Source organism: Solea solea, chromosome 8 (genome assembly GCF_958295425.1).
Source record: "Solea solea chromosome 8, fSolSol10.1, whole genome shotgun sequence".
NCBI classification, from domain to species: Eukaryota; Metazoa; Chordata; class Actinopteri; order Pleuronectiformes; family Soleidae; genus Solea; species Solea solea.
This window is the reverse complement of record NC_081141.1, coordinates 14,938,436-14,952,670: the sequence shown is the minus strand read 5'-3', so window position 1 is coordinate 14,952,670 and position 14,235 is coordinate 14,938,436. Positions and strand designations below refer to the sequence as shown.

Genomic DNA, 14,235 nt, shown 5'->3' with positions numbered 1-14,235 from the left:
GTACTTATTTTCAAATAATTATCATGAGGGTTAGAGTTAGGGTTGGGGGGGTGTCCTTATGTCGAGCATTTGAGTCTCTGCCCCCTGAAATGTCTGTGAACACCACTGATAGATGGATTCTCTGAATAGTCACTGGTTTTGTGGCAGTGACCTGTGTAACTCACAGACCCACTGCTTGGTTGTAACCAGCAGCACAGGCTTTTTGTTTGCACAGAGATGCGTAACTGCACTGTGGACTCCAGGAACCTGCCACCTTCCCACTGTATATAATGCTTGATGCTTTTTCCTCAACAGAGTGGTGTTATTGTAGCAGGGAGCCTCGTGTGGGTGCGCCTATTCTTCTGCATTATCAATTGAAACTGGTTGGTGAGCTAACGGATGGTTTGGCAGCGCGCCAGGCGGAGGGGAGGATGTTTTGGTGGGGGAGGGAGCCTCGGTGTTCCTCCCCCACCAACACTGCTGCTCCCAGCCCTTTAGACGTTCTATAGACGAGCTTAGAGGCGTTTCCCACTCATTGTGATACGCGGAGGGAGTTCATAATAACAATAATAATAATAATGATAATAATAATAATAATAATGATGATAATAATAATAATAATAATGAATAGTATTATTATTGTTATTATTGTGAGGATAAATAACCATGTGTAGGAACACAGATCCCCATCGCCACTCATTGGCTCATTGACTCTTTCATGATCAATTTCCCCACATTGTTTGAATGAATTCGGGCAACAAAGGTGAATGACCTGTAGTAAGCTACACTGGATACACTATAGGTCTGCTTGCGTCACCCCACACAGAAACCACGCGCATCACAAGACGCCTACTACGACTTCATTCAGTTCGCCACGCCTCCAGTGTGTACAAAATGGGGGCTTGACCAATGAGATTCGCGAGACATCAGCCGATGATCAGGTGACTAGAAATGGGAACTATTTAAAACTCTAATGACACTCTTGTGCGAGTTTATACATCTCCTGAGCGGCGTAACCACTGCAGGCAGGCGCGCACCAGAACGCACCGGCAGCCCACTTGCTCTTTGTCACCACTGGATCTGAACTCATTCACCCTTTCACCACCACGCCGCCACCATCAGCAGCAGCAGTCGATTACACAAAGACACTTCAAGTATCAAGGAGCCTTTCATTTCCCCTCATACACGTCTGGGAGTGAGAAATGAATCATAAAACCCTTTTATTGTGGATTTCCCTTCAGTGTGCTGCTGCGCTCCTCTCCTCTGCTCTCGGGGAAAACGCTGTTTTAAAAGGTAAGAAAGGAAACCGCCTTGATCCATTCATCACTATTTGTAATCGTTTCGTGTTCACCTCGCGATTAAAGACTTAAAAGAAATGTAACCCCGCATTGCAAGGACAAAGTGGGTCACACCATGCGCGCGTCATGAAAAATCATGAAGTAACGTGAAACGTCACACATCACTCGCTGCTTAGTCGCCTCCTGTGCGATAAGGCTGACTTTCAAACACGAGCAAGTGTCGCGGGCAGAGTGTGAGTGGAGCTGTTTCAAAGACGAGACTGCGACGTGTCCTTTTTTGGGAGAGCGACAGGAGCAGATTGGTGTTCATGTGCTGGGCGCACAACGCCACGTCTGTGTCTGTCTGTGTCTGTCTGTGTGTGTGAGTGTGAGAGAGACACAGAACTGTTTGCAATGATTCACTGCCGGATCCGCGCTTTAATTACCACGCAGGCTCACCGCTGCTGTCACTGTCAGCAGCTGGACTCGGGTTTTTTTTTGTCAGTACGACTCATTCTTTACCAAAGACAAAGAAAGAGAGATATGAGTTCATTTTAATCCAGACCTGACATTTCTGCGCTGCGCGGTGGAGTTCAATTAGGCAAAACCCAAGTCAGCCATTCATTTCCCGTAAGTGTCACACCAAGTGTTTTACAGCTTGTAAAATGAACACAGGCTGCAGCTTTTTTTTTTTATTTGTCTGCGCAAACGAATACCAGCATATTCCGAGCTCTTTGCCCAAGGCTTCAGCCAAGAGCTTCATTTCATTTGTACAGTTTCAGTCTAGTAAAGAAACCACAATGTGTTTACAGTTTTTCCTGCTGTGAGAGAGTTTGAAGTCAAAGTAACACAAGATGCCAGTGGTATTATTGCAGTAGATGTTGATTGTCAGTGCCTCAGTGTGGGGCATTGCACTGGCTGAGTGGTTTCTGAATACATATTTGAAAGTGAATCATTTGTATGGATCAGAGCTTATTCTTTCTCCTTTTGATGAAAAGTTGAGTTGCATTTTAAAGCTTTCCTTTTACTCAGTCTTTGTCTTAACGTTCATGGTTGTTTTCCCTCAGGTGAAGACGGTGGATTCAATGAATTATCAACAGACGGCAAGGACTCGGATGGCGTTATCAAGTACAACATGAGGAAGAGTTTAGATCTAGAACAGGAGGGATGCTATCTGCAGGCCGGCAACAAGGACTGTCTGAAGGAATGTAGCTTCAACGCCACAGCCAAGACTATCTTCATCATCCATGGCTGGACGGTACATATATGAATCATTTTACATAACCCTGTCTTGTCATAGGTCACTCCTGCTTTATCAGGGTTGCAGTTGGAAGAATATCCCGTCATCGAGGAGCTCAAGTCTTGAATGAATGCTTTTAAATAACATAGCAGTCTGCCTGACTGCCCCCTCTCTCTTTGTTTCCCTTTTTTTTAGATGAGTGGGATGTTTGAAAGTTGGATGCACAAGCTGGTGTCTGCAGTGATGCAGCGTGAGAGTGGGGCCAATGTTGTGGTTGTTGATTGGCTCTCGCTGGCGCAGCAGCTGTACCCAGATGCAGTCAACCACACCCAGGGTGTAGGCCTCGATATCGCCGCCCTGTTAAACTGGCTTCAGGTGTGTATTATTCTGCATGTACACTTGTGTTTCCACCTTATGAATCATGGTTGAGTGATCACGGCGCTAGGTAGGAAAATCTGTGTGGAGTTAGCATGTTTTTTCCCCACGTAGCCTACTCCGGTTTCCTCCCACAGTCCAAAATCATGCAATTTGGCGATTCATCCAAAATTGACGGTAGCCGAGATTGGCTCCACTTCCCCGCCACCTTCATGTGGAGGGTAAAGTGTTAGAAAATGGATGTATTGATCACTCTGCTACATCATGCATGTAGTATATAAGTGTCTTTTAGAGAATTTGTGTTAATAGATCAGTTTGTGCTCTACAGATACATGATAGTGTAGTGTGCTTTGAGCTGGGCCATGTTGGCAGATAGGTGAGTAATGCTGAGGGACAAAAGAGCAACTAATTACCTACAAAGTCTACAAAACCTGTTTCCCCTCTGTTTTTGTTTGAGCTGATTCAAAGGATCGCTGCCTTTTCTGTGTGTGTGTGTGTGTGTGTGTGTGTGTGTGAAAGAACTGCCTAAATGTGTTTGGAAAGTGAAATGGTATGCTAATGATCCATTTTGGATTTCCAAACAACGACGCATCAGTACGACAAAGTTTGCATCAAGGCAGCAGCTCCGCTTGTTTCTCTTGGTGCGGCGCTTCTTTAGTCCCATTAGCACTCGGTAGAGAATCTAATGAGGATTACTGTCTATTTAGCGCCAAGACAAAAACAACAAATCCCATTCAGCATGACGGTCACGAATTGGACGAGTTCACAAATGGCTAGTGAGGAAGGATTCAGGCATCCTGCCATGTACTTGAAAACACAGAGTATTTCATGCAGACCAACTCTTGGATTAACACAACTTGGCTCAGCTGCAGACACGATTGATGATCACTGGCCTGTTCGGTGTGGCAGCTGCTGATGTGAGATAAACTTCTCTCCCAAACAGGATGAGCTGCAGCTGCCTCTGGAGAATGTGCACCTTATTGGCTACAGTCTGGGCGCTCATGTAGCCGGGTACGCAGGAACACATGTACGAGGGACAGTCGGCAGAATAACTGGTAAGTTAACTGTAAAAATGAGTCCGCAGTGAACAATACTCAAAGGTGTTGTTGTTTAATTATCCTGACCTGATGTCTTATGTGTTTTTATAATAGGTCTGGACCCAGCAGGACCAATGTTTGAGGGTGTAGAGGAACAGAATCGCCTCTCTCCAGATGACGCTGACTTTGTGGATGTCCTGCACACTTACACCAGAGAGGCTTTGGGTGTGAGCATCGGTATCCAGCAGCCTATTGGGGACATCGACATCTACCCCAATGGCGGTGATGTGCAGCCTGGCTGTGCACTGGGTGACGTGCTGGCAGTGGCTGGAAGTAAGTGCTTAAGAAGTGGCAGCCAGTTTTGTTATTTGTTTGTAGACATATACCATACAGTTTATATTCTATGTAATGATAATGTACCCTTTTTGTTTTTTTTGCAGATTTCATGGAGGTGATGAAGTGTGAGCACGAGCGTGCTGTGCACTTGTTTGTGGACTCCTTGATGAGCAAGGAACACATGAGCTTTGCCTTCCAGTGCACCGACCCCGATCGCTTCAAGAAGGGCATCTGCCTCAGCTGCCGCAAAAATCGCTGCAACAACATCGGCTACAATGCCAGGAAGATGCGCAAGAGGCGCAACAGCAAAATGTACCTGAAGACGCGAGCACACACTCCCTTCGGTGGTGAGTTTACACTGCAGACACGACCTGCAAATGTATTGTCAGTTTTTATCTTCTACTACTGCAGACAGTAAAACTGATAAGCAACTGTACTAAGATATGGCTGAAGTCTATATCTTACATTTACAACAACAGTCCCCTGTGTAAACCACTACTGTACACATGTGCGCACAAGGTTGCAGAACCTTAACCGTCTTGGGTTTTCCTTTTTAAGGCTACCACTATCAGATGAAGATGCACGTGTTCAACAGGAAACACGCCGACAACGCAGATCCCACCTTCTACGTCAAGTTGTACGGCGCCAATAATGATACGGCCCAAATGTTTGTTGATGTGTAAGTACAAAATGGAAGTCCATAAAACCTTGGTTTCTGACTATTATGTACAGTCTGGTAGCTCTTCTTCCTTCACTGTTGACGCACACGAATCGCCAAAACCAATTATTGTGCAATTGTATAGTTTTTTGAGGCTAGAGCAAGAATAACTGTAACTTTTTTAGGCATTTCAGTTTTTTCTAACATTATTTTCTTGCCATCGTCCAGCCATGATGGCGTCGTCGGCCTGAATCTGACCAACACCTTCCTGGTTTTTACTGAGGATGAAATTGGTGACCTGCTGAAGATCCACTTGAGCTGGGAAGGTGAAGCAGAATCCTGGTCCTCCGTCTGGAAGAACATCAGAAAATCATTCTGGACCTGGAACACTAAACCTCCCAAGCCTGTCCTGCAAGTCCGTCGAATTCGCGTGAAGGCAGGAGAAACGCAGAAGAAGTAAGTTCAAAGGGCGGAAAGCTCAGGATTTATCACAAACTTATGATTGTGCATAATTAAAATTGGCTACACAGGTTTAATGATTATTAAGGCATTGATTATTATTTCTTCTTCTTTATTTTCCAGGTTTACATTCTGTGCCGAAGATCCCTCAAAAACTGAAATTTCACCAGGAGAATCCATCACTTATGTGAAATGCCGTGACGGCTGGGAATATAAACCTAGAAAAAGGTAAGAGACATTAAGGTTAAAATACATATTAAACAAAATAATTGTGAATTAAATGTATGAATCCTGTACAGTCTGTAGCATAGAGTATGTAAATATTGTTCTGTTTTTTTATCTACAGGGTGCCCATGTAACTTCTTGGCACTTTCAACAACCGATGCGCCGTCACCACAGGGGACCCACCAAGGAACAGCGAGAGGCACTGCCTTCTCTTTATTTGAGCACTTTTTGATGAAGGAGGATTGATCAGCACACAGTGGGGAGGGGCCTCAGACTCTGGAAGGTTTGCTGTGGTCCCTGGAAACATGATGGACTGGGCTCTGTCCACCATGTGATGCTTCCAGGCTAGAATTGGAGGCAATCCTAAAAAAATGACATTTTCCCTGGAGTTTCAGACGGTTACAATACACATTCTGTGCCAGGGGAAATGCACCAGCAAACCTAATCACTGTACTGTACATTTTTAAATATTTTCTATTTATGAAAGAAAAAAAAAGCACTGCAAGACCAATGTTATTTATCGGAGCACATCCCAGATGCAGTATTTGTGTGCGTGTTTGTATGTGTGCGCGTGCGCGCGCGCATTTGTTTGTTTTTTAAAATATGTGGGTGATTGTGTGTCTCTAGTCTAGTCATGTGCCTTTCTGCTGAGAGAGATTACTGATACACTGTTCAAATGAAGGAAATACCTCACAATCTCACCACACAATCTGCCTGAGGTTTTGTGTGTAGCGTTACTGTCTCTGTATGTGGCTTTTTTTTGGGTCGTGTTCATGTATATAATGTAAATAACTCTTTTTGGAAAAATAAATTCACTTATTTGTAGAAACGGTTGCCGTTGCCTTCTTCCTCCCAACTGCCAAAAGTCTTTTGAAAGACATTCTTTGTTGCCACCTGCCTCATTAAGGATTCCGCTGTGGTCCTCAGAGATTCAGGAAAACCCAGAGTTTTTACTGCTAATCCTAGGCTTCACAAATTTTGACATTGTACAAGCTATGATTAGCGTCATAAGATCGTTTTTTTTTTTATTATTTTTTTTACCCTGTACATTTTGAGTTTGCATGATCCTACAAGGGCCACGCTGGACTTAATGGTATCTGCAGAATTCAAGTGCCAGTCCTTTGTAAAAAAAATGTGCCAAAGCCACCACTTATTTGTATAAGCTGAGCAAGAGAACAATTAAAACAAAAGACATCAGATAAAAGGAGGCAGAGAATGTGAAAGAGCAAAGGGGAGGGGAAAAAAAAAAAGAGACCACTTTAACCAGCGATTAAAGAAATAAGCTCAGCTCTTGCATTGGTCAAATGCAATTGACTGTTTTCAGGGGCCCCTTCTCAGCTCCCTGTATCCTAAGCTGAGAAGGGGCCCCTGAAAACAGTCAATTGCATTTAAATTGTAAATTCTGTAAATCTATGGTCAGAAACCTGTAAGAAGGCCATAAACCAGTGATGCGTGGTTGTTGTTGGTTTGATTTTGGTCCCCGTGGGTCCCATTTGCTCACAAGGATGATTTTAAAAGTCCTCTTTTTCTTTCATAAATATCATCCATCCATTCTCTACCGCTTTATCCTCAACATGAGTGTTACGGGGGGGAGCTGTGTCAATCTCAGCTGACATAGGGACGTGCACTCTCACACTCTTTTGCAATTATGTATCAGGATTATCAATTTTATTATGGTAAATTTAAATTTATTCTTCTGTGTTTGAATTCAAATTTGTTTTATATCAAATTAATTTTGCTCCCATAGGGCCCTAGGTCAGATTACAGTTAATAATCTCATTTATCCTGCCTTATGAATTATGAATACAAACAAAAAACACGACTAACTAAACACTACTAACCAAACTATTTTAACTTAGCTAGTAGTACTGGGAGCAAGTGCAGTAACTGTTACAACATGAACTTATCTTTCAACGTAACACGAAGTTTCCTTGTAACTCACAGTTTGGACTGTGAATGGTAATAAATCAAGAATGCCACACACATTCCAAAACTGTAATGACACAACAGCATATGCTGGTGCATGTACCAGCTGAGTGACAGCATTCTGCAGAAGTTTGTTTTTCCCACTCCTGTTGCTTCAACTTAAATTCCTGAAAAACTAGATCACAGAATAGCAAATATTTGACACCTCTGATGTTTCAGCGACGTGCCTGGAAGACGAGTAAAACACCGACTGCATGCTTCACTTCACATCTGGCAGTTGTGTCACGTCCTGGACGTCCAGTCACATTCGGAGGAGCTTTTGTGTTTCGTTCTCGATTGAAATCTCGTTTTCCCCAGACGACCTCCAGTAACCCCGACATGGACCTGTGAAGCAGGCAACTCCACTACAGGAGTCCTGCTCACCGCTTTAAACGCATTTCATCATAATCATTGCCATACTATAATAACATTTACCTTGACGACAGTGATAACATCTGATCTAGACATTGATATTTTCCTCTGCTTTCCCACAAACACCGTCTTCAATTTTTACACACTTTCTATAACACACAATATTAAGCACAACCACATGTTTAGCCTTAATTTCCCTCATGCATTTTATTCTTCAGGCTGATTTTTCTCCCTCCTGAGGTTGTGGATTCTTCTTGGTCTGTGAAAGCTCAGGTTTACCTAACCCACTGTTAGGGTTAAGGGTGACTCACTTCAGATTAGAGTCATAGAGTATCTTAATCCCCTTAATAGCATCTGCCTACCACACACCTCTTACTGCTGTCGTCACTGTCTGGTCACTCACTAAAGTTCCTTTTGAGTGTTTAATTGGAACATCTGTGTGTCTGACACTGGTCACACTGTAAAAAAAGCAAACCATAGTGATTAAAGTGGCGAACTTGTTGACAGAAATTGTAATGAACAAAACTTTTACTGCTGCGTACATCAGTGGACGGAGGACATTTTGTCTGGGCCTCACAACTTTAAAGGGGCTTTTTAAGGGTTTAGACCTGGTTTTAGGGTTAGGGTGAGAATCGGGTTTAGATCAAAATAAAAATAAAATAAAAGAAGCCTTGTTTTCGGAAAATTGTTCTTAGCTTTTGCCTAAAAAGAAAAAAATAGTCTTACCATGCAAGTTCTGCACTAGAAGATTACCTAATTTTAAGAAAAAAATTTCCAACTTTGTCTCAATCAAAGCTTTAATTACCAGTAACAAGCTGAAACAATGGTTAATGGTTTGCATAAACCATTTTAACTTGATCGCGTGAAGGAAGACTCTTTTTAAGTAAACTGACCAGTTTTATCTTGTTTTTTTGCCTCTTTTTACAGTCTGAAACTGGCAAGATTTACACGCTAGTAGTAGTAAAAAAAATTTATTAAAAATGATTTAAGAATATTTGTCTTATTTCAAATAGGGCAGTTTTTGCAGTGTAGGCACTTAGTTGTGGTGGTTAAGGTTAGAGTAAGAGGCTATAGGGAATGCAGTATGTCTACAAGGGTCCTCATTATGGATGAAGAGCAAACGTGTGTGTGTGTGTGTGGGCAAACACATCATCATCACAGGTTAACATACCCTTTAGCAATGAATACAAATAGCATTGTTGCTCTTTCACTGGCCACTCAACACTGTCGTGAAAATGGTGGTGTTTTATTCGTTGGTGTTCTTTCATCTCTTGCCAGTTTACTGTTCTTCAAATGCGTTTTTGGTAAATGTGCTTATTTGCTCTCTTGGTAAGACTTAGTTTAGATGTTCGTTGATTCTCTTGTTCCATGCCAAATATGAAGCTGAACTGACCGACCAGTAAAGTTGAACAGTAAACCAACAAATTCTCTATCCAACATAAATACAGTATATGACATATGTGCTGAAAAGTAGAATAGTTGTAATAGTTGATTTCAAATATGCTCATCCCAATGGTATAATGCACACACGACTCTATGTTAAATGCCTAAAAAGACACTTTGCTCCACATGGACCTCCATCTCCTTTTCGATTTGCTTGACAAGGTGCATCTATAAACTGATAAGGCACAGTTCTGAGGAAGGTGGAATGTTCAAGTTGAAGGCAATAGACATAGTGAACTTTCACAACACATCTGTAAACAATGTGGCCGCTCTGGTTCAGAGGAACTCCACTTTCAAAAACAGCGTTTCATCAGCACCATTGCTTTTCATTGGAAAAGGGAACAACGTATTTATAGATAGGCTGCTGATGTGTCTTTGATGTAATTCTGAGAAGAGGCTGCGGATGCTGCCACAAACTCAAACAACTGGACCGTTAATTCCTCTTCGCAAGCCTAAGACGAGCACATTTTAAACAATCAAAACAATGTGACTGCAAACGTGCTTGTTTTCATGCAACAGTGTCTGTTATCGCTTCCAGATCGTTTGGCACGACTTGTCATGTGCAGGTCTGTGTTGTTGCCTTCCAGATCAAAAGGGCCGTGATGAACACCAGCATTCGCCCTGTAGATCGACAGCCAAGAGAAGTACAAATACTTCACGTATCTGTACTTTACTTTGTTATTTGTATTTCTGGCAACTTTATTCCACTACATTCCCTCTATCAGAAGAAGAAGAGTTTTTCTAGTCTTGATGAGCTGCTTTACACTACAGTTCAGTGACATTCACACGCTTCAACATGGGGTTAAGTGTCTTGCTCATGGACACATAGACAAGCAGAGCCAGGAATTGAACTCACAACCTTCCAGCTTAAAGACCACTCGCCCTACCACTGGGCGACCATTGCTCAATCTTAACCTTTTACTACATTTTATATCAGAAAATGACTTTTGATACTAAAGTACAGTACATGTCATATATACAAAGCGACTTCAACTTCTACCAAAGTCATTTTCTGGTAAGATAATTGCAATTTTACTATATTCAAGACTGGACTAGTCTAGAATATAGTTGCTCACTCTGTAATTCAGAGTGAGCAGAGAGAGACGTGTCATGACTTCACAGTGGTCAGTGTGGAAACACAGCTGTCTGTTGTCCTCCCCACACCCACTACATGTACGACACTCACTGTGATGCCAGTTCAGTGGTTGTGGCAGACCAGTCTGTGTCTGGCTGAAGTTGAAAGCACTGAGGTCATTTGGTCTCTCTGCGTTTACAAGTACGAAATCCTCCCAAAAGCAAATAGAACAATGCTAATTGTCATAGTGTGGCATTAGTGAAGATGTTTTGCTGTCCATTGCTTTACCTGACAGAAACATGGCACATTTGTTTGCAGTTGTGTTTCCCTACTGTCCATTTTTGTGCGTTGCCCTGTGTATAAGGGTGTGTCCTCCCACATTATCTTGTCCCTTTTTGATGTGATACGTCAGAGAAGAAGTATGTGACTTTTTCGTCCCTCATGTTTTCCGCTGTATCGTCCCTATTTCATTATATGTTGTCATCGTGTGAAGTTATTTTTATTATTTCATTTATTCATGGACTCCACATGTGTCTGACTAGTGTTTTTTTTGCCTCCCAAAGATTTTGTGTGTGGCCCCACCTGTTACACAAAGTTGGACATTACTTTAGTTTTCAAAGAAATGATATGAGACAATGTTTTTGCTGATAATAAAAGACAGGTTTATTCTATGCGTCTTTTTAATGAGAAGCTTCATGTTTATTTGTCTTTTCTCGCTCCCCTCCTTTTTGCAGTAAAAAGAAAGTGTGTCATCTATTTTCTGTTTCTGACGTCAGTCACATGCTTTTGCTTTGAGGGAAATTGGCTGTCTTTAATTATATTGAATCGAATAAGATTATAAACAGATCTCCCCTTCTCATATCTCCTTGTTCCCACCAGTACAAACAGGAAACTTGAGTCAAGGGCTACATGTTCCAATCAGCTGACTCACTGTCTCCAACCTTGTTCACTTCACATCATCATAAGTGTTTGAGATAAATAATAACAATGATGACACAACTTACACAGGATCTGCCTTTAAATGTGGCTTTAAAGACCTTTTGGGACTGATTTGGTCTTTTAGACCTGATATTTGCTTACTGAGTGCTGTGTTTTAGTTTCAGTATTTCTAATTTCCAATTAATTCCACTCATGTTCTAAAGAGGTTGTGGGCTTGAGTTTCGTGTCCTCTTTCTCTACATGCTAATGTGTTCCTGTGCAGCACACTTAATCCCAAACTTCTGCTGGTGGCTGAGATACAATGAGCACCGTACAGAAGATGCTCTGTATGAATGTGTTTGTGAGTGGGTGATTGGCAGTGGTGAGTGAGTGGTTGTCCAGATTAGTTAAAGGAGGGCTTACTGCTTAAACTGTTGCTTTAAAGACCTTTTTGGATATTTTGGTTTCTTTTTGGACTTTCTTTTTGGATTTGCAGTGGTACTGATTTGATCTCCTAGGCCTGACTGAGTGCTATATTTCAAATCAGTATTTCTAATTTCCACTCATGTTCTAATGAGGTTGTGGGCTTGATTTTCGGTTGTGGGCTTGAGTTTCGTGTCCTCTTTCTCTACATATTGTGGTTGTCCAGATGAGTAAAATGCTATATAAATACCATTTGTCGTGTTTTATAGTTTCCTTAATGTTGTCAGGTGTCACTTCCTGGTTTCTCCCCAGTGTGTGTCATGTCTTGGCTTTTACTTCCTGTCTTTCTCTCGTTTGTCTCGGCCCCGCCCTGATGTGTTGCACCTGTGTTCAGTTGGGGCCCTGTGCACCTGAGTCTCCTCATCCAGTTCTTCTTGTTTCAACGCTAACACAAGTCAGGATGTCACCACAAACCAGTAGGATTTTATAAAACCATGAATATGCCTCCACCAAAATGAAATGGAAACGGAAATATTGCAGTCTGGATGCTGTTGGATAAAGTGACCAGTCTACATTGTTTTTCATGCACCTGCATCATTTGAATTCAAATGCAACTAGAACACCAGCTACTGCAACATTTGGAAATACCCGCCGGATGATGTCCATACCATGTGAGCTGTGAAGACGTCAAAAGGAAAGTATGGAACAGTGCACCCATGACAGTAAATAATTTACCTTTCTAGGTGAGGTACACACTCCGCAGTGGTACACACACTCTCTCTGAGGGTCATTGTTTATGTTTTGACGGAACACATGATGTTTGTCTATTATTACACTGTCATCTGTCCTCTGTACTTGAGTGTTTGAGTGGTCGTGTGAGGGCAGACACTTTTCCATACATCTCCTCAGCCTCTATTGGTGCACACATCACCACCTGACACCGCTACTGCTGCTGCTGCCGCTGCCGTGGTGTCACATGTGCTGCCTTTTGTTTTGGAACATGTGCGTATGTCGATCGATGCAGTGTTATACAATGTTGTGAGAGGTGCGTCACGGCTTCAGCTGTTATTAGGGGCAACATGTGTTTTTACAACTTCCAAGGAAACATTCCTCAGGCCAAGTTTGTAATCTGGGGTCCAAGGGGAAACATCTTTCACATTTTAGCACTGTGAAGGACACAAGGCTCTTAAGCTCTTCCATGTTTAGTTTATCATTGGTTACTGATGCAACTGTACTTCATTTTAGGGTCAGGGGAATGTTACATCGTAATATCATTAAGAATTATTTCACAATAATGAAAATGATAACAGGGCCACACGGTTGGTGTTGTGCAGGAGTGGCCTTTTTTAGACGAGGGCCAGATTTGATAATAGATTGATAAAGATTTCTGGCGGCCAATTACCTTTTTTTAGACAGTAAAAGTTTCATATAAATGCATTGTCTTATAATAATTTAATTTTCATTGTCACCGTTATCATTTTTAAATGGCAGTGTAAACAAATCTAAGCCACGCAGGAGTGAAAAAGTGAATATAAATAAATAAATCTGTCTTTCACATCTGGAGTCGCATAACATAACAGGAAGTGAGTGCATGAATCTGTCTGTCAAAGGTGGGTTTCACACCTGGGACCCTGGTTTAAAAGCACAACTTCTTACCAGATGAGCTAACAGGGTTGACGAATGAATTGGGCCCATTTTCTGTACCAGTCTGTCCCGGGCCATAAATAATACATTATAAAACCGAAGCTGTGGGCTGTACAAAATCTAACCGAGGGCTGTGATTGGCCTGCAGCCCAGACTGTGGACATGCCTGGAGTAGTGGTTAGCACTCTTTGTCTTTGCAGCAAGAAGACCTGGTCGGAACAAGGGTCTTTCTGCATGTTTGCATGTTCTCCCCGTGTGTGCAGGGGTTTTCTCAGACTTCTCTGGTTTCCTCCCACAGTCCAAAAACATGCAGTATCGGAATTAAGCGAATTGGACATTCTATATTGACCGGATGGTTGTTTGTCTCTATATGTGTCCCTGTGATGGACCGGCAGCCTGTCCAGTGTGAACTGCGCGCCTATCACCCTATGTCCCCCCCGCGACCCTCATGTGGAGGACAAAGCGGTAGAAAATGGATGGATAATGATAATAATTATTACTACATCTAAGTATCGCTATTACAATAATAATTCATCACTTGTAGAACTGTTTGTGGTGTGCTTTGGTTTTCTCTCCCTCTCCATCATCTCCTCTCTGTCCCATTTCCTCCTCGTGTACTGGACCAGTGTGGTTTTTGCTGAAGGTTCTTTGTGAGAAACGAGAGTTTCGTGCTTACTTCATTGTGGGAACTGTTGGGTTTCAACATTGCATAATAGTAAAGTGCTTCAAGATGTATTGCCATCTAGCACTGTACAACTAAAACTGAACTGAAACTGAATTGAATCCCTTTCTTTAGAAAGTGGCAGGAA

General features: G+C 42.2%; 1 protein-coding gene across 2 annotated transcripts; it reads left to right on the top strand.

The window, feature by feature from the left end:
• Positions 1-966: 966 nt before the first annotated feature.
• Positions 967-6,415, top strand: lipg (lipase, endothelial). 2 transcript variants are annotated; one of them, XM_058637021.1, is made up of 10 exons: positions 967-1,272; positions 2,324-2,514; positions 2,692-2,871; positions 3,815-3,926; positions 4,023-4,241; positions 4,349-4,591; positions 4,803-4,923; positions 5,131-5,358; positions 5,485-5,589; positions 5,708-6,415. In XM_058637021.1, the coding sequence occupies exons 1-10, from the start codon at positions 1,182-1,184 to the stop codon at positions 5,718-5,720; spliced, it is 1,503 nt and encodes a 500-aa protein (XP_058493004.1). In that variant the 5' UTR covers positions 967-1,181; the 3' UTR covers positions 5,721-6,415. The 2 variants fall into 2 exon arrangements, with proteins under 2 accessions (XP_058493004.1, XP_058493005.1); XM_058637022.1 differs by lacking the exon at positions 967-1,272 and adding an exon at positions 1,424-1,886.
• The last annotated feature ends 7,820 nt before the right edge of the window (positions 6,416-14,235 follow it).

What these genes read in the sequence shown, in the direction of transcription:
- lipg (XM_058637021.1), top strand. Translation starts at nt 1,182, where the DNA reads ATGAATCATAAAACCCTTTTATTGTGGATTTCCCTTCAGTGTGCTGCT. An exon ending in GGAAAACGCTGTTTTAAAAG is followed by an intron (nt 1,273 to 2,323) that starts GTAAGAAAGGAA and finishes GTTTTCCCTCAG; the next exon opens with GTGAAGACGGTGGATTCAAT. An exon ending in CGTGCTGGCAGTGGCTGGAA is followed by an intron (nt 4,242 to 4,348) that starts GTAAGTGCTTAA and finishes TTTTTTTTGCAG; the next exon opens with ATTTCATGGAGGTGATGAAG.